Source organism: Diadema antillarum, unplaced genomic scaffold (genome assembly GCF_040938485.1).
Source record: "Diadema antillarum isolate AM-2024a unplaced genomic scaffold, OU_Dant_1.0 seq00001533_RagTag, whole genome shotgun sequence".
Lineage (NCBI taxonomy): Eukaryota > Metazoa > Echinodermata > Echinoidea > Diadematoida > Diadematidae > Diadema > Diadema antillarum.
Genome location: NW_027272265.1, coordinates 242,499 through 268,267, shown reverse-complemented (window position 1 = coordinate 268,267; position 25,769 = coordinate 242,499). Strand labels below are relative to the sequence as shown.

The 25,769-nt window shown below is 38.8% G+C and overlaps 3 protein-coding genes across 4 annotated transcripts; all 3 read right to left on the bottom strand.

Moving 5' to 3' along the window:
• Nucleotides 1-1,186: 1,186 nt before the first annotated feature.
• Nucleotides 1,187-2,926, bottom strand: LOC139710437 (tetratricopeptide repeat protein 22-like). The gene has a single exon (XM_071622351.1). The coding sequence runs from the start codon at nt 2,924-2,926 to the stop codon at nt 1,187-1,189; it is 1,740 nt and encodes a 579-aa protein (XP_071478452.1).
• Nucleotides 2,838-20,336, bottom strand: LOC139710448 (tetratricopeptide repeat protein 22-like). Of its 2 annotated transcripts, none has more exons than XM_071622365.1 (3): nt 20,200-20,336; nt 11,826-14,125; nt 2,838-3,011 (listed from the first exon to the last, which is right to left on the bottom strand). In XM_071622365.1, exons 2-3 carry the CDS (start codon nt 14,113-14,115, stop codon nt 2,974-2,976), a joined length of 2,328 nt encoding a protein of 775 aa, XP_071478466.1. In that variant the 5' UTR covers nt 14,116-14,125; nt 20,200-20,336; the 3' UTR covers nt 2,838-2,973. The 2 variants fall into 2 exon arrangements, with proteins under 2 accessions (XP_071478466.1, XP_071478465.1); XM_071622364.1 differs by lacking the exon at nt 20,200-20,336 and adding an exon at nt 16,946-17,491.
• On the bottom strand, nt 18,514-25,769 carry LOC139710449 (uncharacterized). Its single transcript, XM_071622366.1, has 2 exons — nt 25,428-25,769; nt 18,514-22,508 (listed from the first exon to the last, which is right to left on the bottom strand). The coding sequence occupies exon 2, from the start codon at nt 22,496-22,498 to the stop codon at nt 20,195-20,197; it is 2,304 nt and encodes a 767-aa protein (XP_071478467.1). The 5' UTR covers nt 22,499-22,508; nt 25,428-25,769; the 3' UTR covers nt 18,514-20,194.

Genomic DNA, 25,769 nt, shown 5'->3' with positions numbered 1-25,769 from the left:
AATAGTCTAGTGGATGACACGTGTCTGGTAATCAGGAGATTATAGGTTCAGTTCCAACCAGAGTATGTATGCCCATGATTTTTTTTTATCATGGCTACTACTTAAACACTGAATAATCTGTGCTTATTTATAGCTGTAATGGGCAATTTTTCAATCAGTTGCAAAGTTAAACTTGTTTTCTTAGAGATGTTATGGTAAACTGAGAGGACACTATGTTATACATGTACTAAACAATCAGCCCATTCAGAACAAATTTCAGGAAAATACCAGGGACATCTTGATATGCATTTCTATATACTACTATTTTACATCAGCTCCAAGATGTAATCATCATCATTATCATGTCAGCTCTGAGATGATTTTTTTTTTTTTTTTTTTGAGGGAGCACAGATTGTGTGGAGTGATATTTTTGCTACATAAATGAAATGATTTCTCAGGATATGATTGTTCTGTTCACAAGCCCACCTATAGATCCCCTTCCCCCTTGCCGAATGGTGATTTGCAATGCTGCACACTGGCACTGGTCCATCGGTCCCTGACCAGTAAAAATCACAGTCAGACCAGTAACTTTTCCAGGAATAGACCAGTAAAAGATTGAAAAACTGGGAACCTACTGGTCTGGCAGACAGTTCAGACCAGTAGAAAAAAAAATGGGTAGTATGCAGCCCTGTGATTTGTGACTTTTTGTTTTTCACATAAGAGATGACTAACCACTGCTCGTCAGTTGCAATGCTTCCTCATCACTGGGAAGGAGAAACTTGGCCAAGTTGAACCAGTGTGGGGTTGTGAAGTCAGTCCCACGAAAGTTGAATTTTTTGAGATGGGTGATATGAGGAGGAATGCCTGTGTCCTCCAGGATTAAGATGGCCACCTTTTGTTCGTCTTTTCCCTGGAGTGCAATCCCAATAAGATGCTTACTTCTATTGTCATCTTTTAATGCTGGAGTGAGGACAATAAGAACATGTGCAGAATCTTCGATGGCTTGCGACAACTGTTCGAGAGTTAGTCTGCCAAGAAGTGTATCCCGCATTGCAAAGAATCCCTTCAAGGAGAACAGAGGGCACTCAAGAGCTGGAAGGAGCTTGTACTGCACCCAGGGGGTGTCCTCATCAGCTGTGATGACGAAAAAGTCGTATGTGTGGTCAGAATTTTTGGCTGTTTGCGGTGCATTGTGGTCGGGCAAGGGTTAGTCAGGCTGAGTCTTGTTTACTCCTCGTCTGTGCCTCCTCTGCAGTTCACGGAGTCTTTGATAGTTTGACCACTGGTAGCGTGTTTCTTTTAGTGTCTCAAGCCCCCTTTGAATCAGGGCATCAGTATCTTGGTGGTTGGATGGTTTGTTCACCAAGTACTCCATGATATCAAGAACTTCCTTCTGATACTCCCTTTTCCGAGCCAATTTTCCTAAGATGGAAAATACTTCTGCAGCCTTGTGCTGTGATTCTGTTTCAGTGACCCAAAAGGCCATCTCTGCACAGAGGTTATTTGGAGTGCCTTGTGACTTGTATTCCTCCAGCATACTGGGAAGGATGTATCTTGATGCCAGGTTTCTGTGGAAATCATTGTCATAGGGGCTTGTACTAAATGCCAATTTGAATGACTGGATTGCTGACCACCTGTCCTGCTCAAGGAGGCACTTACCCAGCTTAAAGTGGGCATCACCCACTGACTGTCCATCCTGGATTTCAAAGGACTCAGCAATCATTGCCAGGGCCTTGGTGTAGGTAGATTTCTTCTTGTCATCTGTAGTTCTTGTAGGAACTAGACTGTGATTGATTTCACCGCAGGCAGAGAGAGTCCTTGGATTTGGGTTGAAATTTCCTGCTCTGCTGGAGTCTTGTTTTGCCTTCTGCAAATATTCTTTCTTCAAATTTGGGTCATCAGTTTTCTTGGCCAAACAGTGATACACATGTGCTCTTCTGTCATAGGCAAACCAGGAATCAGAGGTTGGATTTTTCTTGATAGACTCATTCAGGATGTTCAAGGCATCATCGTACCTTCCATACTTCAAGTGCAGATTCCCATAGCACCCTTTTATCCAGGGGTTGGTGGGATCAAGCTGAAGAGCTCTGTCATAACACAGAGATGGATCCTTCCATTCTGCCAAGTAGTGTGCGGCAATAAAGCTTGGTACAGAGCTTGGGTGAAATCTCTTGTCGCGAGTGAGAGCATTTCCCATGACCCCCCAGGCCTCCATCTTGTGAAGCGGGTGGTCAGCGGAAGTCAAACAAAAGTGCAGATGTTCCACAGCCTTGTCCATTGAGCACAGGTACTGGTCATGCCATTTTTGACCTGCACGAAAGTACATGTGGGCCATGCGCTCATAGGCTTGCCCAATGCCCACATTCCAGTCTTCTTTTTCATCCTTTGAGATGAGAGAACCGGCATTTTGTAAGGCAGTTTCGTAAAGCTCCACTTTTTTCTTCATGTTCTGATGTCCTATCCATGTATTTGTGTGGATGTCCCAAAGGGCAGCATAAGCCTGCTGCGCCTGGCATCGGGCGTATACCATCTGCCTCTCATCTGGATCATCTTCTAATTTTTGTATGACATCCCGCAAGCTCCTTTTCCATTCTTCAGACTTTTTATATTGTTTGAGAAAGCGATAGGCTGTCGCAAGGTCCTGCATGGCATTCAGATTTGTTGGATCTTCCCTGACTGTCTCCTCCCAACATTCTATGGCCTTGTCTTTCTTCCCTGTACGGTAATAGAGCACACCAATAAAGTTACGGACAGCATGCCGGATAGGACGATCTCTGTACTCTCTCTGTAGGAGTGGCAGCCTCCTTTTAAGCTTTTGCCTTGCCTGAGTGTTTTGGTCTCTTGTGAGGGATGCAGAGTTAACTGTGAGATCACAGTTAAGGAGGCCTGGAGCCCGAGGGCTTGATGGTGGTCTATCATTGCTGTGGTCAACGGTCAACTGGGACATCCTTGAGGTTAGACTGGATGGGAAGTCTGGATCTGTGCATGTGTCGTCTACTTTTGCAGGTGCTGCGCATGCCATGCTGCTTGTCCTGAAATTGAGAAAGACAAAGAAAGAAGCAGCAAATAAAAGCAGCCCATACTGTACACTACAACCTCCTCTAAAACATATCTTTTATTTGGTTCAGTCATATACTGTATGCATCATATATTTTGTGGGGTTTTTATTTTTTTGTCAGCCAGTTTTTGCCAGTCGGATGATATTCATAAGTTTTAAAACAGGCAAAAATATCAATTCTGATCCTGACGTGAATGTGTAATGTGCATGCATTCATTTCTCTATCCATTGCTGTGCTCCATGACCACGAATTTAACTGCTCGGAAAGTTGTCAGGAAGTCCCTATTTGCAAAAAAATAGACTTGTTGAATATATGGCGTATACAGTACCAATCTGCAGCGACATAAACGTGATCATGTGACAGCATATCGTTTCGTCGGAGATAAATGTATGAAGAGGTTTTGAATGATAACTTAGCCAGAGCAAACTGTATTCATCGAATTATCAAATCCAAACTGCAGATTTGAAGAATGTTTATTGAATTATGTTTTAAAAAGATTAGAGCACTCTCATTATTCTGAGTTTGATACAGCATGACATTCTGATGATACATCAGAAGCAGGTACACAGTGAATTGTCTTATGACTTCTGATAGTGAACAGTTTTTAATAGTTGCTCAGCAATGTGAACGCAGGAGGGAATACAGATCATTCTTATTGATACACAGAAAATGGGGAAAATTGAATATGATACCACTGGCAAATTACGTCCCGTAAAACCATACTGTTGGAAAGACATGCATTTTTCTTCTCTTTTTTAATGCGGGGTGTGGACTTTTTCTTGTCTGTATGGTTGAAGATCACCTACTGGAAAGCAATACCGTGAAGTACCTGGTTTAGCAAATATTTAATCACAGATGATATAACTTTTGAGCCCAGCTATTAGTAAAATTGCATTTACATTGAACATCTTTAATTAAAAAAAATCATGATGCGCAGTGTGGGGCACGACATATTTCAATCTGTCTTAACGGATAACGTACTATTATGTTTCTTTGGAAATATAGATATTTCTCCTTTAATCATGCTATTAATGAACATCTTTAATTGTCATCACACAATGAAGGATTAAAAATCTAGGGCAGCTAGTGTTACTTTATCGGATTGTATACCATGTTGTTATAATGTTGTTCTCGGGGTGAAACCCGGAAACTGTGGTATCATAAAGTTTCATGAATAATGAATATAAGTTCATTTTGCACTACGATATATTCATAAGCATTATGCCCTTCAGCATGGTGTTGTGGAGTTTGCCTGTTATATCAAAGAGGTTCTCTTGCCTTCTTGATGATTATAGTTTACCTCCTGATGGTTACATGCCATCATCATAATGCATGGTGAATATCAGAATGTATAAAATTCGCAAGGTTTGTTACATGCTAAATAATTCTGGACTTAGAAATTATGTATATCTGGCTTACGTTACAGCCATGGGTTTTCCTACGAAAACATTTAGGTTTCGTAGGAGCCTATTTATCTCACAAGGCCTGATCACGACATAATGTAGATGTAAAATTACAAAATGCAAAAAACAAACTACAGCAGATGTATCGGCAGACATAAGTAAGCTCTTGCAAAATATTTTATTACATTGTTCAAGTATCACATGGCACAAAAACAAATATCTCGAAGTTTAATGAACACTTTGTGGTCACTTTACAAACTTATGCCTATTAAGACTGGAGACAAACTTTAGCAATAGACTGTTCAGTGAGAGTAAAAACCGATAGTTTGCCATGGGATTTCTTTCAATCATTGTTGAACGAATCCGCAGGCGAAAAAATGTAAATGTTTGATGCCTTTCAAACTTAGCTGTTGCCCCAAAGCATGGGCGTAAATCCAGGAACACATCAGAATCAGGTCAATTGCACCATGAGACCCAGAGATATTCGCAATTGTAGATTTCAAATGGCGACCATTTTGAAATCCAATATGGCGGACATAAAGAGAGAATTCCAAGTGGCCCAATATCTGAAAATGTTTGCAATATGTTAATGTACATTTGTGCCAAATTTGGTGCTTGTATCACAAAATGCACGATAGGTGTCCTAAGCTGCCCCACTAAGAGTATTTAGTGATACCCCTTTATATATAAAACATTTTCGTGTAATTAATGATTTGATTAACCCCTAATTTTGGGGGATTGGGACATCAAGCGGGGAGAAATGAGACAACCTGGAGAGAAATTGGATAACCATCATGACCAAAGTAGGATTTACATGTCGCGGGGAGAAATGTAACACTGCCCTATTAAATGGCTCCCAGTGGTAACAGAAACAGTAAAAGATCCCTGCCAATTTTTCATACCTGCATGTCTGTTATCAAGCAATTTTATTTTCAGAAGTTTGCACACTTATTAAAATGCCTATTAACATAGTATAGGACCTACCAGATCTATAGTAAGTTTGATATTTTACTGACTATACCTGTAGAGCTGTATAGTGGTTATAATATGTCCATTTTCAGGTGTACCGAGGCTCATCTTTTTACTGATATAATTCGATTGTTGACTAGCCAAGCATTTTTCAAGTTAAATGAGTGTCCCATATTTCTCCCCATGTCCCATTTCTCCCCAGTCTCCCCCGTGCTTTATTTCAGAAGGCACGAAAAGCGCGTATTGCGAGAAAGGTGTCAGAAACATGAAGAAAAAGAATATGTCACTTTTACCTCGTCCTCTTGCATTTCAACAACTAAATTTTTATCAATGGCAATTTTATCTCTAGAATTTTGACCACTGACATTTCGACCACTGACAACTTTAACTGTGACATTTTTACCACTGACATAATTATTTACCTCTGCCATTTTTACCTCTGCCATTTTTACCTCTGCCATTTTTACCCCTGCCATTTTTACCCCTGCCATTTTTACCTCTGCCATTTTTACCCCTGCCATTTTTACCCCTGCCATTTTTACCTCTGCCATTTTTACCCCTGCCATTTTTACCTCTGCCATTTTTACCCCTGCCATTTTTACCTCTGCCATTTTTGCACCGAACCACAGGCAATATACACATGATCAAAAAAAAATTGATTATGTAGTCGTGTTACTGGTATGCACGGCTGTAATTGCAAAATCCAGTTGTATTGCAAATAAGATTGCAGAGGGGATCCTGGGCTAGATACTGTATATAAGAATATTAATAACATATTAATCACGAGAATTTATGCTCAAATTCGAAGTGAAGGAAAGACTCACCATCAGTTGTATTACAATAAAAATTTCAATCATGTACGAGCTTCCCTCATGTGTCAATGAATGTACCAAGTTATCTCTGCAGTCTTCATCCTAGCATACAGAAATTTGCACCAGGTGTCTTTCACAAAGCAGTAGCACATTTTGCTGTCACAGGGATCAAACTGCCGTGACATTTTAGAGATGATATTTACTCCTGCAAGTCGACTGTCTCAGAAACTCTTCCTCTGTACTCTCCAATGATGCTCACTTTCCTAGTTGACAAAATCTTCTGTGTTTCTTTAAATGTCAGACTAAATATGCAGCCAAACAATATCATAGGTCGAAAGATGTCAAGATTTCGTGATGGAAAATGAAAACAAACAAACTTGGGGATTCCCCAAAGTTTTTTTTGGAGAAACACACTGCCAAACCAGTAGGATGCCCTCTAGTGTCGAATGCACGTACACTCAACTGTGATGTCTCCTTGCTTCAAATAGGGGACTGCATATCCACAATAAAAGTGTACTTTTAGGGGCTGTCAGGTTATTTCCTTTTTCCAGTGTGCATTACCTCCTCTCCCCCATGCTTTTTTTTTCTTTCTTTTTTTTCTTTTTAGAATTTTCTATTTATTGAGATAGCTTTGCCCCAAAAAATACTCCAAACAAGCAAGCTATGAAAATTTTGGCAAAATGAAAATTTTGGGGTAAACAGCTGAAACACTGGACTGACATCTATTTACTAACTTGTGAAGGTCAAATTATAATGTTGGTTTTTTTTTTGGGTTGTTTTTCAACTATTATGGCTCGATATTGATTGCAAGAGACAATAAAAGCCCTAAAATTTTATTGAAAGTTGCATTTTAAACCATTTCTGGACTCAGTGGTGAACATATGTTCGTTGGACTTACCAAAATGTGACAGTTTGTCGTTTGTTTGTTTCTCTTTGTTTTGTACCAGCTATGATTCTTTGCTTAAAGATAATAAAAAGTTTTGGTACCTCAAAAGTTTCCCTGAATTTCCTTGTCTTGGTTTGTGTTTCACGTTAAAGTACGTTGTCTGTGAGAATTACTCGCCCCAAAGTGCTCTCATGTCTTAGTAATCATGCAATAATGGTTTCGTACCAGAGCCGTGGCCGTACGGTGTTTTTCAACTATTATGGCTCGATATTGATTGCAAGAGACAATAAAAGCCCTAAAATTTTATTGAAAGTTGCATTTTAAACCATTTCTGGACTCAGTGGTGAACATATGTTCGTTGGACTTACCAAAATGTGACAGTTTGTCGTTTGTTTGTTTCTCTTTGTTTTGTACCAGCTATGATTCTTTGCTTAAAGATAATAAAAAGTTTTGGTACCTCAAAAGTTTCCCTGAATTTCCTTGTCTTGGTTTGTGTTTCACGTTAAAGTACGTTGTCTGTGAGAATTACTCGCCCCAAAGTGCTCTCATGTCTTAGTAATCATGCAATAATGGTTTCGTACCAGAGCCGTCGCCGTACGGCGTCGATAAATATTGTACGAAACCACTGACTGCGACCACCAGCGTGCAGCCCATTGTACGCATAGCTAACTGCGACCAGCAGCCCCATACACATAGCGTAATGGGGCTTCGCATTGTAGCATTCAGGATCATGACAGAATTAGTATCGCGGGTAAATGGCAACTTAAAATCCAAAAATTTCTTCGATTTGAAGACTTACCAATTAAGTTGAAGTATTGAAAACAGGCTTCGAACAACGTTTGGTTCTGCCAATAGTCCCTTTCTGTTCGAATTGATGACTGAATGTGACTCGGTCGAGAGGACCTTGGGAGAGCTACATACACTGACTACTACGGCCAGCGCATGCGCACACAAACATCTTATCCGTTGATGGCTTTGAAATTTGTGCGCATGTGATGTGTTCGCATGCACTGGCTGTAGTATTCAGTGTATGGTAGCTCTCCCAAGGTCCTCTTGACCGAGTCACATTCAGTCATCAATTCGAACAGAAAGGGACTATAGGCAGAACCAAACGTTGCCCGAAGCCTGTTTTCAATACTTCACCTTAATCAGTAAGTCTTCAAATTGAAGAATTTTTGGGATTTTAAGTTGACATTTATCCTGCGATACTAAATCTGTCATGATCCTGAATGATACAATGCGAAGCCCGATTACGCTATGTGTATGGGGCTGCTGGTCGCAGTTAATTGCATGATTACTAAGACATGAGAGCACTTTGGGGCGAGTAAGTCTCACAGTGTTAGTTATATGAAAGGTACTTTAACCTGAAACACAAACTAAGACAAGGAAATTCAAGGAAACTTTTGAGGTACCAAAACTTTTTATTATCTTTAATATGCAAATTATGCCATTTAGAAATGAGGCTTTAGAAAAATCAGCATTATTTGCTGGTCTTTAAGCTTTTAAAAGTTGGTTTTTGTGCTATCAGCCTATTGATCAAATGATTTTGTTTTGGTATCTGTGGCTTCTGTTAAACTCTTTATTGTACAAAGCCAAGATTGTAAAGAGAATATGGAACATGATTCTTGCTTAAAGGGACACAGTCCTCACCAAATTTAAAAAAATATGTTGTTGTTGGTACCTCCAATGAACTACTTTCATCAAAAACAAACTTTCAAATCACCAATTAAGCTCGTACATTTCGGTTAAAAAGGTGTGACTCTGCAAATGAGCAAGTCTTGGCGGAGAGTCATACGTCATCGATGCACAACTCTTTCCAGCGGTGTTCTGCTCGTCATCCCTAGTTATTTATAAATACATGTTTACTATTTATTTCTATATTAATTGTATATATAAATAAGCTTGAAATATTTTGTTTGAAATAATAAAACCACATATTGTCACATTTTATGAAAAAATCAGATATGATAATTTTGAACACTTAAATTGGTTTTCTGAGGCACGGCTGTCAACTTGAGAGTAGGGCATCAATGACGTTGCACCTTTTGGCAGGCTCTTACACGATCGCTTGCAGGAATTATTCTTTTAAAATCGCGTACTGAGACAATTTTTGATGTCCACGCGTATAAATTGGTGAAAGGTTATATTTTTTACTCTTCTTAATTATCAGTACAGTGAAAATCTCAGGACTGCTTCCCTTTAAAACATTTTAGCACTCAAAAATTTGTAATTTGTAAATTTGTTTTTGTAAAATTTTACATGTGTATTACATGCAAATCAGTTTGATGATATGTACTTAAGTGACCCCTAATGCTGAGATATTGCCGATTTCTTCAATCAATGCACAAACCACACTCTGGATCAGGGAGAGTAAAAAGCTCTATCTAAAGTTTTCATTATCTTTATATCCAGATTTGGATCTGATATCCATTTAAAAAAAAAATTGAATACAGAAGGAACAAAATAACACATCCTAGCATTTCTTAGACCTTTGCACTTAATGTAGCACAAACAAACAAAACAAAACAAAACAAGCAAAACTTTCTCTGGTATGAAGATTCCTGCTCTATAGAAAGTTATAGGTGTTGGTATTGTACTTTCTGGATCAATGAAACCAAAGTGTATGGAGGGCAGTATGCCATCATTCAAATCTACATAATCATACAACCAAATACCCAAGTCGAAGCACTCTGTAAGCTTAGTAGATGCGTTGATGATATCAAGCAATGGTCTCACGATAATTATTTGAAATTGAATTGTGTTAAATCGGAATTTTTATATGTTCATTCTCAGTTCAGGCGGGGTAGCTCTCTAACAGAATTTTCCTTTGAAGATAGTACTATCCCCATCTCTCAGTCCGTCAGAGATCTCGGAGTTATTGTAGATAAGCATCTGAACTTTCAACAACATATTAAGAATTCATGTCGTTCTGCTGCTTGGGGTATTTGTAAAATTGGTAAAATACGTAAATTATTGGATCAGTCTTCCACGGAACGTCTCATTCACGCATTTGTTTCCTCTCATCTTGACTACTGCAATTCCCTTCTTGTTGGTCTCCCTGCTTCAAGTACTGCACCACTTCAAAGAATTCAAAATACAGCTGCTAGGCTTGTGACCCTTACAAAAAGATCTGACCACATTACTCCAGTTTTCCAATCCCTCCACTGGCTCCCCATCCATCAACGTATCACTTTTAAAATCCTCCTTATTGTTTACAAGATATGTAATAATCTTGCCCCATCTTATCTTAAAGATTTAATTTCCTTCCGCTCCTCCACTTCAACCCGTTCTCTTCGTTCTTCCTCCGCTCTCCAATTATCACGTGGTCCCCGCACCTGTACACGTTATGGTGATAGGGCCTTTTCAGTTATTTCCCCACTTCTTTGGAATGAACTCCCTTTTTATATTCGTAACGCTGAAAATGTTGATAGGTTTAAGTCATTGTTGAAAACTCATCTGTTTACACAACCTTAATTTTGCTGTTGTTGTTGTTGCTGTCGTTATCATAATATGTACATAATGCTGTATTTTGTTTTTACGTTATATATATTATTTTTGATTTGATGCGCTTAGAAACATCAGTATTAAGCGCTATATAAATGTTATTCATTATCATTATCATTATCATTTCAAGTGCATCATAATAACATGTGTGTACTATATAATTATAGTTTAACTATAATTGAATAGTAGGCCCTATACAAATATACTTTGCTTTGAGAGTTTCTGGTTAAAACTATGGGCAGAGGTGAATTAGAAATATGTTGCCTGAAGGTTTGCATGGTCTTTATGGTGAAGTAAATGCTTGCATGAAAATGTTTCCAAAATTTAAATTTTCATTAGGAAGTTAAAATATCATTGAAGACAAAAATCGGCATGCCTTAGATTTAAGTCAATCTTGGAAATTAAAGACTGATGTAAATTCTCTATGAAGCACCCTTGGGGTCTGGTACACATGTATGGGGCAGAAGCTCAATAGTCTAGTGGATGACACGTGTCTGGTAATCAGGAGATTATAGGTTCAGTTCCAACCAGAGTATGTATGCCCATGATTTTTTTTTATCATGGCTACTACTTAAACACTGAATAATCTGTGCTTATTTATAGCTGTAATGGGCAATTTTTCAATCAGTTGCAAAGTTAAACTTGTTTTCTTAGAGATGTTATGGTAAACTGAGAGGACACTATGTTATACATGTACTAAACAATCAGCCCATTCAGAACAAATTTCAGGAAAATACCAGGGACATCTTGATATGCATTTCTATATACTACTATTTTACATCAGCTCCAAGATGTAATCATCATCATTATCATGTCAGCTCTGAGATGATTTTTTTTTTTTTTTTTGAGGGAGCACAGATTGTGTGGAGTGATATTTTTGCTACATAAATGAAATGATTTCTCAGGATATGATTGTTCTGTTCACAAGCCCACCTATAGATCCCCTTCCCCCTTGCCGAATGCACTTGATTCTTAATTCTACCACAACGTGACTGGTGATTTGCAATGCTGCACACTGGCACTGGTCCATCGGTCCCTGACCAGTAAAAATCACAGTCAGACCAGTAACTTTTCCAGGAATAGACCAGTAAAAGATTGAAAAACTGGGAACCTACTGGTCTGGCAGACAGTTCAGACCAGTAGAAAAAAAAAATGGGTAGTATGCAGCCCTGTGATTTGTGACTTTTTGTTTTTCACATAAGAGATGACTAACCACTGCTCGTCAGTTGCAATGCTTCCTCATCACTGGGAAGGAGAAACTTGGCCAAGTTGAACCAGTGTGGGGTTGTGAAGTCAGTCCCACGAAAGTTGAATTTTTTGAGATGGGTGATATGAGGAGGAATGCCTGTGTCCTCCAGGATTAAGATGGCCACCTTTTGTTCGTCTTTTCCCTGGAGTGCAATCCCAATAAGATGCTTACTTCTATTGTCATCTTTTAATGCTGGAGTGAGGACAATAAGAACATGTGCAGAATCTTCGATGGCTTGCGACAACTGTTCGAGAGTTAGTCCGCCAAGAAGTGTATCCCGCATTGCAAAGAATCCCTTCAAGGAGAACAGAGGGCACTCAAGAGCTGGAAGGAGCTTGTACTGCACCCAGGGGGTGTCCTCATCAGCTGTGATGACGAAAAAGTCGTATGTGTGGTCAGAATTTTTGGCTGTTTGCGGTGCATTGTGGTCGGGCAAGGGTGAGTCAGGCTGAGTCTTGTTTACTCCTCGTCTGTGCCTCCTCTGCAGTTCACGGAGTCTTTGATAGTTTGACCACTGGTAGCGTGTTTCTTTTAGTGTCTCAAGCCCCCTTTGAATCAGGGCATCAGTATCTTGGTGGTTGGATGGTTTGTTCACCAAGTACTCCATGATATCAAGAACTTCCTTCTGATACTCCCTTTTCCGAGCCAATTTTCCTAAGATGGAAAATACTTCTGCAGCCTTGTGCTGTGATTCTGTTTCAGTGACCCAAAAGGCCATCTCTGCACAGAGGTTATTTGGAGTGCCTTGTGACTTGTATTCCTCCAGCATACTGGGAAGGATGTATCTTGATGCCAGGTTTCTGTGGAAATCATTGTCATAGGGGCTTGTACTAAATGCCAATTTGAATGACTGGATTGCTGACCACCTGTCCTGTTCAAGGAGGCACTTACCCAGCTTAAAGTGGGCATCACCCACTGACTGTCCATCCTGGATTTCAAAGGACTCAGCAATCATTGCCAGGGCCTTGGTGTAGGTAGATTTCTTCTTGTCATCTGTAGTTCTTGTAGGAACTAGACTGTGATTGATTTCACCGCAGGCAGAGAGAGTCCTTGGATTTGGGTTGAAATTTCCTGCTCTGCTGGAGTCTTGTTTTGCCTTCTGCAAATATTCTTTCTTCAAATTTGGGTCATCAGTTTTCTTGGCCAAACAGTGATACACATGTGCTCTTCTGTCATAGGCAAACCAGGAATCAGAGGTTGGATTTTTCTTGATAGACTCATTCAGGATGTTCAAGGCATCATCGTACCTTCCATACTTCAAGTGCAGATTCCCATAGCACCCTTTTATCCAGGGGTTGGTGGGATCAAGCTGAAGAGCTCTGTCATAACACAGAGATGGATCCTTCCATTCTGCCAAGTAGTGTGCGGCAATAAAGCTTGGTACAGAGCTTGGGTGAAATCTCTTGTCGCGAGTGAGAGCATTTCCCATGACCCCCCAGGCCTCCATCTTGTGAAGCGGGTGGTCAGCGGAAGTCAAACAAAAGTGCAGATGTTCCACAGCCTTGTCCATTGAGCACAGGTACTGGTCATGCCATTTTTGACCTGCACGAAAGTACATGTGGGCCATGCGCTCATAGGCTTGCCCAATGCCCACATTCCAGTCTTCTTTTTCATCCTTTGAGATGAGAGAACCGGCATTTTGTAAGGCAGTTTCGTAAAGCTCCACTTTTTTCTTCATGTTCTGATGTCCTATCCATGTATTTGTGTGGATGTCCCAAAGGGCAGCATAAGCCTGCTGCGCCTGGCATCGGGCGTATACCATCTGCCTCTCATCTGGATCATCTTCTAATTTTTGTATGACATCCCGCAAGCTCCTTTTCCATTCTTCAGACTTTTTATATTGTCTGAGAAAGCGATAGGCTGTCGCAAGGTCCTGCATGGCATTCAGATTTGTTGGATCTTCCCTGACTGTCTCCTCCCAACATTCTATGGCCTTGTCTTTCTTCCCTGTACGGTAATAGAGCACACCAATAAAGTTACGGACAGCATGCCGGATAGGACGATCTCTGTACTCTCTCTGTAGGAGTGGCAGCCTCCTTTTAAGCTTTTGCCTTGCCTGAGTGTTTTGGTCTCTTGTGAGGGATGCAGAGTTAACTGTGAGATCACAGTTAAGGAGGCCTGGAGCCCGAGGGCTTGATGGTGGTCTATCATTGCTGTGGTCAACGGTCAACTGGGACATCCTTGAGGTTAGACTGGATGGGAAGTCTGGATCTGTGCATGTGTCGTCTACTTTTGCAGGTGCTGCGCATGCCATGCTGCTTGTCCTGAAATTGAGAAAGACAAAGAAAGAAGCAGCAAATAAAAGCAGCCCATACTGTACACTACAACCTCCTCTAAAACATATCTTTTATTTGGTTCAGTCATATACTGTATGCATCATATATTTTGTGGGGTTTTTATTTTTTTGTCAGCCAGTTTTTGCCAGTCGGATGATATTCATAAGTTTTAAAACAGGCAAAAATATCAATTCTGATCCTGACGTGAATGTGTAATGTGCATGCATTCATTTCTCTATCCATTGCTGTGCTCCATGACTACGAATTTAACTGCTCGGAAAGTTGTCAGGAAGTCCCTATTTGCCAAAAAAAATAGACTTGTTGAATATATGGCGTATACAGTACCAATCTGCAGCGACATAAACATGATCATGTGACAGCATATCGTTTCATCGGAGATAAATGTATGAAGAGGTTTTGAATGATAACTTAGCCAGAGCAAACTGTATTCATCGAATTATCAAATCCAAACTGCAGATTTGAAGAATGTTTATTGAATTATGTTTTAAAAAGATTAGAGCACTCTCATTATTCTGAGTTTGATACAGCATGACATTCTGATGATACATCAGAAGCAGGTACACAGTGAATTGTCTTATGACTTCTGATAGTGAACAGTTTTTAATAGTTGCTCAGCAATGTGAACGCAGGAGGGAATACAGATCATTCTTATTGATACACAGAAAATGGGGAAAAGTGAATATGATACCACTGGCAAATTACGTCCCGTAAAACCATACTGTTGGAAAGACATGCATTTTTCTTCTCTTTTTTAATGCGGGGTGTGGACTTTTTCTTGTCTGTATGGTTGAAGATCACCTATTGGAAAACAATATACTGTGAAGTACCTGGTTTAGCAAATATTTAATCACAGATGATATAACTTTTGAGCCCAGCTATTAGTAAAATTGCATTTACATTGAACATCTTTAATTTGAAAAAATAATGATGCGCAGTGTGGGGCACGACATATTTCAGTCTGTCTTAACGGATAACGTACTATTATGTTTCTTTGGAAATATAGATATTTCTCCTTTAATCATGCTATATAATGAACATCTTTAATTGTCATCACACAATGAAGGATTAAAAATCTAGGGCAGCTAGTGTTACTTTATCGGATTGTATACCATGTTGTTATCATGTTGTTCTCGGGGTGAAACCCGGAAACTGTGGTATCATAAAGTTTCATGAATAATGAATATAAGTTCATTTTGCACTACGATATATTCATAAGCATTATGCCCTTCAGCATGGTGTTGTGGAGTTTGCCTGTTATATCAAAGAGGTTCTCTCGCCTTCTTGATGATTATAGTTTACCTCCTGATGGTTACATGCCATCATCATAATGCATGGTGAATATCAGAATTGTATAAAATCCGCTAGGTTTGTTACATGCTAAATAATTCTGGACTTAGAAATTATTTATATCTGGCTTACGTTACAGTCAACGGGTTTTCCTACGAAAACATTCAGGTTTCGTAGGAGCCTATTTATCTCACAAGGCCTGATCACGACATAATGTAGAAGTAAAATTACAAAATGCAAAAAACAAACTACAGCAGATGTATCAGCAGACATAAGTAAGCTCTTGCAAAATATTTTATTACATTGTTCAAGTATCACATGGCGCAAAAACAAATGTTTAATGAACACTTTGTGGTCACTTTACAAACTTATGCCTATTAAGACTGGAGACGAACTTTAGCAATAGACTGTTCAGTGAGAGTAAAAACCGATAGTTTGCCATGGGATTTCTTTCAATCATTGTTGAACGAATCCGCAGGCGAAAAAATGTAAATGTTTGATGCCTTTCAAACTTAGCTGTTGCCCCAAAGCATGGGTGTAAATCCAGGAACACATCAGAATCAGGCCAATAGCACCATGAGACCCAGAGATATTCGCAATTGTAGATTTCAAATGGCGACCATTTTGAAATCCAATATGGAGGACATAAAGAGAGAATTCCAAGTGGCCCAGTATCTGAAAATGTTTGCAATATGTTAATGTACATTTGTGCCAAATTTGGTGCTTGTATCACAAAATGCACGATAGGTGTCCTAAGCTGCCCCACTAAGAGTATTTAGTGATACCCCTTTATATATAAAACATTTTCGTGTAATTAATGATTTGTTTAACCCCTAATTTTGGGGGATTGGGACATCAAGCGTCCTCGTCCTCTTGCATTTCAACAACTAAATTTTTATCAATGGCAATTTTATCTCTAGAATTTTGACCACTGACAACTTTAACTCTGACATTTTTACCACTGACATAATTATTTACCTCTGACATTTTTACCCCTGCCATTTTTACCTCTGCCATTCTGAAATAAAGCACGGGGGAGACCGGGGAGAAATGGGACACGTGGAGAAATATGGGACACTCAAGTAACTTGAAAAATGCTTGGCCATTTTTACCTCTGCCATTTTTACCTCTGCCATTTTTACCCCTGCCATTTTTACCTCTGCCATTTTTACCCCTGCCATTTTTACCTCTGCCATTTTTACCTCTGCCATTTTTACCCCTGCCATTTTTACCCCTGCCATTTTTACCTCTGCCATTTTTACCCCTGCCATTTTTACCTCTGCCATTTTTGCACCGAACCACAGGCAATATACACATGATGAAATAAAAATTGATTATGTAGTCGTGTTACTGGTATGCACGGCTGTAATTGCAAAATCCAGTTGTATTGCAAATAAGATTGCAGAGGGGATCCTGGGCTTAGATACTGTATATAAGAATATTAATAACATATTAATCACGAGAATTTATGCTCAAATTCGAAGTGAAGGAAAGACTCACCATCAGTTGTATTACAATAAAAATTTCAATCATGTACGAGCTTCCCTCATGTGTCAATGAATGTACCAAGTTATCTCTGCAGTCTTCATCCTAGCATACAGAAATTTGCACCAGGTGTCTTTCACAAAGCAGTAGCACATTTTGCTGTCACAGGGATCAAACTGCCGTGACATTTGAGAGATAATGTTTACTCCAGCAAGTCAACTGTCTCAGAAACTCTCTTCTGTACTCTCCAGTGATGCTCACTATTCTAGTTGACAAAATCTTCTGTGTTTCTTTAAATGTCAGACTAAATATGCAGCCAAACAATATCATAGGTCGAGAGATGTCAAGATTTCATGATGGAAAATGAAAACAAACAAACTTTGGGATTCCCCAAAGTTTTTTTGGAGAAACACACTGCCAAACCAGTAGGATGCCCTCTAGTGTCAAATGCACATACATTCAACTGTGATGTCTCCTTGCTTCAAATAGGGGACTGCATATCCACAATAAAAGTGTACTTTTAGGGGCTGTCAGGTTATTTCCTTTTTCCAGTGTGCATCACCTCCTCTCCCCCGTGCTTTTTTTTTCTTTCTTTTTTTCTTTTTAGAATTTTCTATTTATTGAGATAGCTTTTCCCAAAAAAATACTCCAAACAAGTAAGCTATTGAAATTTTGGCAAAATGAAATTTTTTGGGTAAACAGCTGAAACACTGGACTGACATCTATTTACTAACTTGTGAAGGTCAAATTATAATGTTTTTTTATTTTTTTATTTTTTGGTTGTTTTTCAACTATTAAGGCTCGATATTGATTGCAAGAGACAATAAAAGCCCTAAAATTTTATTGAAAGTTGCATTTTAAACCATGTCTGGACTTAGTGGTGAATATATGTTAGTTGGACTTACCAAAATGTGACAGTTTGTCGTTTGTTTGTTTCTCTTTGTTTTGTACCAGCTATGATTCTTTGCTTAATATGCAAATTATGCCATTTAGAAATGAGGCTTTAGAAAAATCAGCATTATTTGCTGGTCTTTAAGCTTTTAAAGGTTTGTTTGTGTGCTATCAGCCTATTGATCAAATGATTTTGTTTTGGTATCTGTGGCTTCTGTTAAACTCTTTATTGTACAAAGCCAAGATTGTAAAGAGAATATGGAACATGATTCTTGCTTAAAGGGACACAGTCCTCACGAAATGTAAAAAAATATGTTGTTGTTGGTACCTCCAATGAACTACTTTCATCAAAAACAAACTTTCAAATCACCAATTAAGCTCGTACATTTCGGTTAAAAAAGTGTGACTCTGCAAATGAGCAAGTCTTGGCGGAGAGTCATACGTCATCGATGCACAACTCTTTCCAGCGGTGTTCTGCTCGTCATCCCTAGTTATTTATAAATACATGTTTACTATTTATTTCTATATTAATTGTATATATAAATAAGCTTGAAATATTTTGTTTGAAATAATAAAACCACATATTGTCACATTTTATGAAAAAATCAGATATGATAATTTTGAACACTTAAATTGGTTTTCTGAGGCACGGCTGTCGACTTGAGAGTAGGGCATCAATGACGTTGCACCTTTTGGCAGGCTCTTACACGATCGCTTGCAGGAATTATTCTTTTAAAATCGCGTACTGAGACAATTTTTGATGTCCACGCGTATAAATTGGTGAAAGGTTATATTTTTTACTCTTCTTAATTATCAGTACAGTGAAAATCTCAGGACTGCTTCCCTTTAAAACATTTTAGCACTCAAAAATTTGTAATTTGTAAATTTGTTTTTGTAAAATTTTACATGTGTATTACATGCAAATCAGTTTGATGATATGTACTTAAGTGACCCCTAATGCTGAGATATTGCCGATTTCTTCAACCAATGCATAGACCGCACTCTGGATCAGGGTCAATAAAAAGCTCTCTCTGAAGTTTTCATTATCTTTATATCCAGATTTGGATATGATATCCATTTAAAAAAAAAATTGAATACAGAAGGAACAAAATAACACATCCTAGCATTTCTTAGACCTTTGCACTTAATGTAGCACAAACAAACAAAACAAAACAAAACAAGCAAAACTTTCTCTGGTATGAAGATTCCTGCTCTATAGAAAGTTATAGGTGTTGGTATTGTACTTTCTGGATCAATGAAACCAAAGTGTATGGAGGGCAGTATGCCATCATTTCAAGTGCATCATAATAACATGTGTGTACTATATAATTATAGTTTAACTATAATTGAATAGTAGGCCCTATACAAATATACTTTGCTTTGAGAGTTTCTGGTTAAAACTATGGGCAGAGGTGAATTAGAAATATGTTGCCTGAAGGTTTGCATGGTCTTTATGGTGAAGTAAATGCTTGCATGAAAATGTTTCCAAAATTTAAATTTTCATTAGGAAGTTAAAATATCATTGAAGACAAAAATCGGCATGCCTTAGATTTAAGTCAATCTTGGAAATTAAAGACTGATGTAAATTCTCTATGAAGCACCCTTGGGGTCTGGTACACATGTATGGGGCAGAAGCTCAATAGTCTAGTGGATGACACGTGTCTGGTAATCAGGAGATTATAGGTTCAGTTCCAACCAGAGTATGTATGCCCATGATTTTTTTTATCATGGCTACTACTTAAACACTGAATAATCTGTGCTTATTTATAGCTGTAATGGGCAATTTTTCAATCAGTTGCAAAGTTAAACTTGTTTTCTTAGAGATGTTATGGTAAACTGAGAGGACACTATGTTATACATGTACTAAACAATCAGCCCATTCAGAACAAATTTCAGGAAAATACCAGGGATATCTTGATATGCATTTCTATATACTACTATTTTACATCAGCTCCAAGATGTAATCATCATCATTATCATGTCAGCTCTGAGATGATTTTTTTTTTTTTTTTGAGGGAGCACAGATTGTGTGGAGTGATATTTTTGCTACGTAAATGAAATGATTTCTCAGGATATGATTGTTCTGTTCACAAGCCCACCTATAGATCCCCTTCCCCCTTGCCGAATGCACTTGATTCTTAATTCTACCACAACGTGACTGGTGATTTGCAATGCTGCACACTGGCACTGGTCCATCGGTCCCTGACCAGTAAAAATCACAGTCAGACCAGTAACTTTTCCAGGAATAGACCAGTAAAAGATTGAAAAACTGGGAACCTACTGGTCTGGCAGACAGTTCAGACCAGTAGAAAAAAAAATGGGTAGTATGCAGCCCTGTGATTTGTGACTTTTTGTTTTTCACATAAGAGATGACTAACCACTGCTCATCAGTTGCAATGCTTCCTCATCACTGGGAAGGAGAAACTTGGCCAAGTTGAACCAGTGTGGGGTTGTGAAGTCAGTCCCACAAAAGTTGAATTTTTTGAGATGGCTGATATGAGGAGGAATGCCTGTGTCCTCCAGGAGTAAGATGGCCACCTTTTGTTCGTCTTTTCCCTGGAGTGCAATCCCGATAAGATGCTTACTTCTATTGTGATCTTTTAATGCTGGAGTGAGGACAATAAGAACATGTGCAGAATCTTTGATGGCTTGCGACAACTGTTCGAGAGTTAGTCTGCCAAGAAGTGTATCCCGCATTGCAAAGAATCCCTTCAAGGAGAACAGAGGGCACTCAAGAGCTGGAAGGAGCTTGTACTGCACCCAGAGGGTGTCCTCATCAGCTGTGATGACGAAAAAGTCGTATGTGTGGTCAGAATTTTTGGCTGTTTGTGGTGCATTGTGATCGGGCAAGGGCGAGTCAGGCAGAGTCTTGTTTACTCCTCGTTTTTGCGTCCTCTGCAGTTCACAGAGTTCACAGAGTCTTTTATAGTTTGACCGGCGGTATGGCGTTTCTTTAAGTGTCTCAAGCCCTCTTTGAATCAGGGCATCAGTATCGTGGTGGTTGGATGGCTTGTTCACCAAGTACTCCATGATATCAAGAACCTCCTTCTGGTGCTTCCATTTCCTAGCCAAATTTCCTAAGATGGAAAAAACTTCTACACTCTTGTGCTGTGATTCTGTTTCAATGACCCAAAAGGCCATCTCTGCACGGAGGTTATTTGGAGTGCCTTGTGACTTGTATTCATCCAGCATGCTTGGAAGGATGTATCTAGATGCCAAGATTTTGTGGAAGGCAGTGTTATCGGGACATGTACTAAATGCCATTTTGAATGACTGGATTGCTGACCACCTGTCCTGTTCAAGGAGACATTTACCCTGCTTGAAGTGAACATCACTCACCGACTGTCCATCCTGGATTTCTAAGGACTCAGCAAACATTGCTTGGGCTTTTGTGTAGGTAGAGTTCTTCTTGTCATCTGTAGTTCTCGTAGTAGCTAGACTGTGATTGATCTCACCGCAGGTGGAACGGGTCCTTGGATTTGGGTTGAAGTTTTCTGCTCTGCTGGAGTCTTGTTCTGCCTTCCGCAAATATTTTTTCTTCAAATTTGGGTCATTAGTTTTTTTTGCCAAATATTGATACACATGTGATCTTCTGTCGTAGGCAAACCAGGAATCAGAGGTTGGATTTTTCTTGATAGCCTCATTCAGGATGTTCAAGGCATCACCGTACCTTCCATACTTCAAGTGCAGATTCCCGTAGCACCCTTTTATCCAGGGGTTAGTGGGATCAAGCTCAAGAGCTCTCTCATAACACAGAGATGGATCCTTCCATTCTACCAAGTAGTGTGTGGCAATAAAGCTTGGTACAGAGCTTGGGTGAAATCTCTTGTCACGAGTGAGAGCATTTCCCATGACCCCCCAGGCCTCCATTTTGAGAAATGGGTGGTCAGCGGAAGTCAAACAAAAGTGTAGATGTTCCACAGCTTTGTCCATCGAACACAGGTACTGGTCATGCCATTTTGGACCTGCACGAAAGTACATGTGGGCCACGCGCTCATAGGCTTGCCCAATCCCCAAATGCCAGTCTTCTTTTTCCTCCTTTGAGATACAGGAACCTGCATATTGCAGGGCAGTTTCATAAAGCTCCACTTTTCTCTTCATTTTCTGATGTCCTATCCATGTATTTGTGTGGATGTCCCAAAGGGCAGCATAAGCCTGCTCCGCCTGGCATCGGGCGTATACCATCTGCCTCTCACCCGGATCATCCTGTAACTTTTGTTTGACATCCTGTAAGGACTTTTCCCATTCTTTGGACTTTTTGTATCGATTTAGAAAGCGATAGGCTGTCACAAGATCATCCATGGCATTTAGATTGGTCGGATCTTCCTGGACTGTCTCCTCCCAACATCCTATGGCCTCGTATTTCTTCCCTGTACGGTAATAGAGCAAACCAATATAGTTTCGGACAGCATGCCGAATGGGACGATCCCTGTACTCTCTCTGTAGGAGGGGCAGCTTCCTGTTGAGCTTTCGCCTTGCCTGGGTATTCTGTTCACTTGTCAAGGATGCAGAGTTAACAATGAGATCGCAGTTGAGGAGGCCAGGAACCGGAGGGCTTAATTGTTGTCTACCATTGCCATGATCTACCGTCAAGTGGGACATCCTTGAGGTTAGACTGGAGAGGAGGTCCAGATCTGCGCATGTGTTGTCTGCTTTTACGGGTACTGCGCATGCCATGCTGCTTGTCCTGAAATTGAGAAAGACAAAGAAAGAAGCAGCCAATAAAAGCAGCCCATACTGTACACTACAACCTCCTCTAAAACATATCTTTTATTTGGTTCAGTCATATACTGTATGCATCATATATTTTGTGGGGGTTTTATTTTTTTGTCAGCCAGTTTTTGCAGTCGGATGATATTCATAAGTTTTAAAACAGGCAAAAATATCAATTCTGATCCTGACGTGAATGTGTGATGTGCATGCATTCACTTCTCTGCCCATTGCTGTACTCCATGACGGAATTCAACTACCCGCAAAATTGTCAGGAAGTCCCTATTTGCGAAAAATTAGACTTTGCTAAATATATGGCATACACAGTACCAGTCTGCGGCAGGATAAACATGATAACATTACAGCGCAGGGGGTTTGATTCAAACCCAACCCCCCCCCCCCCCCCGATCTCTGCCATCGATCGCGCAATCGCCATGAAAATTGGCACATGCATTACCTGTGGCGTAATCTACCACACTATTCAATAAGACATGGAAATTTCAATTGTATCAGTTATGCTAATATATCCATAAAATCATACATTTTGCTCTAAATCAGAAAGTAAAGCTTCTAGAATCCTAATTTTTGGTGATAACATTCTTTGTAGCATTCCTAACAATGTACTTGAAAAAAAAATCTTGTATCAAACTTAAATTCCTGTTTATTCTATTAATTCATCCATGAATTTCTTATGTATTTCTTTGTTTTTTGACCTTTTGTTTTATCATTTTTTTCCACAAAATTTATGACAGAACCTTTTTCAAGCATAATTATGCTAAAATTAATCAATTTCAGCCTATGAAAGTAAAAATAATCATATCTTTATGAACAAGGTGAGAAAACTCCATTGGCATAGACTTTACACAAAATCATGTTTTTGAGCTATTTTCGGTCTGACAGGCATGCATAAAAGGTTGTGCAGTGTCGTAACGGTATGCGCGATTTTCGCGAAAATGGTGTCTAAAGATGTGCGAGACTTGAAAGTGAAAAGTCAGTGAATGGTGCGGTCAAAAAATTAAGCGCAGTGGAATACGCGAAAAATGTTGAGGGAGGTTGATTCAACCCCCCTCCCCCAGCCTTTTTAGGGTTAAACCATAGTTTCAATATTGTACCACCTTCATGAATTTAGGCCAAGGAATTAGGGTCACCAACTTAACCTTAAGAAGACTGGGCTATTTGGAGCCTTAAAAACTGGGTGGGGACCTAAAAGGCGGCCCTCTCCCAAGATTTCAGCTGTTGATCATCTGATCAAAACCAATTTTGGCATGTTTGTCATTATTTTTAGAAGATTACATTATCAATTTGTTCATACATCTGTATATATTCAATCATGCAAATATGCAAATTTGAACAACATCCGAAAGTTATGACTCTGTTCGATGTTGCTTATGATATAAAAAAATAGATAATGACAATTTACTAATATGTTTAGTGTGTCATGCATCCAGGGGGAAAAAAAGAACTTATGGTTTGATTATTCTCAAAATTTGTTCTTATATATATTTTTTATTCCAATTTCATTTGTTTCTCCTTGTTTTGAATTATCATATTTTCGTGTGTTTTTAATCTAATGTATTCCTTTGTCTTTATGATGTAAAATTATTACTTGTACTCACAATTTACAAAAAAGAAGAACCCATTGTAAGAGAAGTTTTAACAATATCTGTAATATTCCTTTTCGTACTCATACACTTTAAACACAAACAAACACAAAATAGCTTTGTGACATGCAATGTGATAATATGAGGTATCTCTGTAACCGAACATCAGGTGTACACAAGCTTGGTCACAAAAATCGTGCAAAATTTGAGAGAAAAAAAGTAATTAAATACAAGCCCAAAATCTTTTTTGCATTGTGTGATGGTGGTTTATGTGCTAGGTGGGACCTAAAAGACCCCCACAAAGTCTTTTCAGGGTTGAAAGGAATGAAGCCCAAGTACCATGTATACTGACTGAATGCAGCAACATTGCTATATCACATCAGTGAAAGTTTGAGGAAAATCGGACAATCTGTTCAAAAAGTTAATTTTTTTTCAAGCTTTTGAGCAGCATAGCTGGATGAAAAGACTACATTATGTACTTCAATTTGTGATGTCACATATATGGTACAATGATCAAAAGAAAATTCAACAAAATTTCACTTTTTATGAAAAGCACACATTCTCTTGACTTTTAACTGACATATTAAGGGTAGAATTATTTTCTGGCAAGTCAAGTGCTCTTCATTATGATAGAAAAGTGAAAATATGTTTAATTTTCTTAAGATTGTTCTTCATGTGTGATGTCACAAACTGCAATATTCTTCTAATCCAGTGATGGCTGCAAGTTTTGAATGGATTGTCCGATTTTCCTCAAACTTTCAATGATGTGTTCTACTGTAAACATTCCTGCATTCACTTAATATACTCTATTTTGGTTTTATTCCCCTTTCCTCACCTCTGAGCTTGGTCTAACATAAAGAGCCAACCAACTGTATTGAAAAACATATCTCAGATTCTTTTCTTCTTCTTTGTCCATGTGATGACATTAATTATGCTGAATTTCACAAAATCTGATCTATCTTTAAATAGACATTGCATTAATATCCCAGGTCACTTGGAAGTGTGAAAATCAGAATGTTTCCAAATTTATTCACAATTATGTGTTTGATTCTCACAAGTCATCAAATAAATTGATATTTCACTTGTAGTGTTAATGGACACATGCAATACACATGAGTAAATAAAAATTGATTATGTAGTCCTGTTACTGGTAAGCATGGCTGTAATTACAAATATATCTAGTCTTGTTTCAAATAAGATTGCAGAGGGAATCCTGGGCTAAGATAAATAAGAGTATTAATAACATATTAATCATAAGAATTTATGCTCAATATCAAAATGAAGGAAAGACTCACCATCTGTTGTATTACATTTATAGAAATTTCAATCATGTACGAGTTTCCCTCATGTGTCCATGAATGTGCCGAGTGATCTCTGCAGTCTTCATCCTAGCATACAGAAATTTGCACCAGCTTTCTTTCACAAAGCAGGGGTACATTTTGCTGTCACAGGGATCAAACTGCCGTGACATTTTAGAGATGATATTTACTCCAGCAAGTCGACTGTCTCAGAAACTCTCTTCTGTACTCTCCAATGATGCTCACTTTTCTAGTTGACAAAATCTTATGTTTTTCTTTAAATGTCAAACTAGATATGCAGCAAAACAATATCACAGGTCGAAAGATGTCAAGATTTCG

Bases quoted from the DNA above. Each gene is read 5' to 3' on its own strand.
- LOC139710437 (XM_071622351.1), bottom strand. From the start codon at position 2,926: ATGTCCCAGTTGACCGTTGACCACAGCAATGATAGACCACCATCAAGC.
- LOC139710448 (XM_071622365.1), bottom strand. From the start codon at position 14,115: ATGGCATGCGCAGCACCTGCAAAAGTAGACGACACATGCACAGATCCA. The intron at 3,012-11,825 runs GTTAGTCATCTC...TCTCAATTTCAG, and splicing joins ATTGCAACTGACGAGCAGTG to GACAAGCAGCATGGCATGCG.
- LOC139710449 (XM_071622366.1), bottom strand. From the start codon at position 22,498: ATGGCATGCGCAGTACCCGTAAAAGCAGACAACACATGCGCAGATCTG.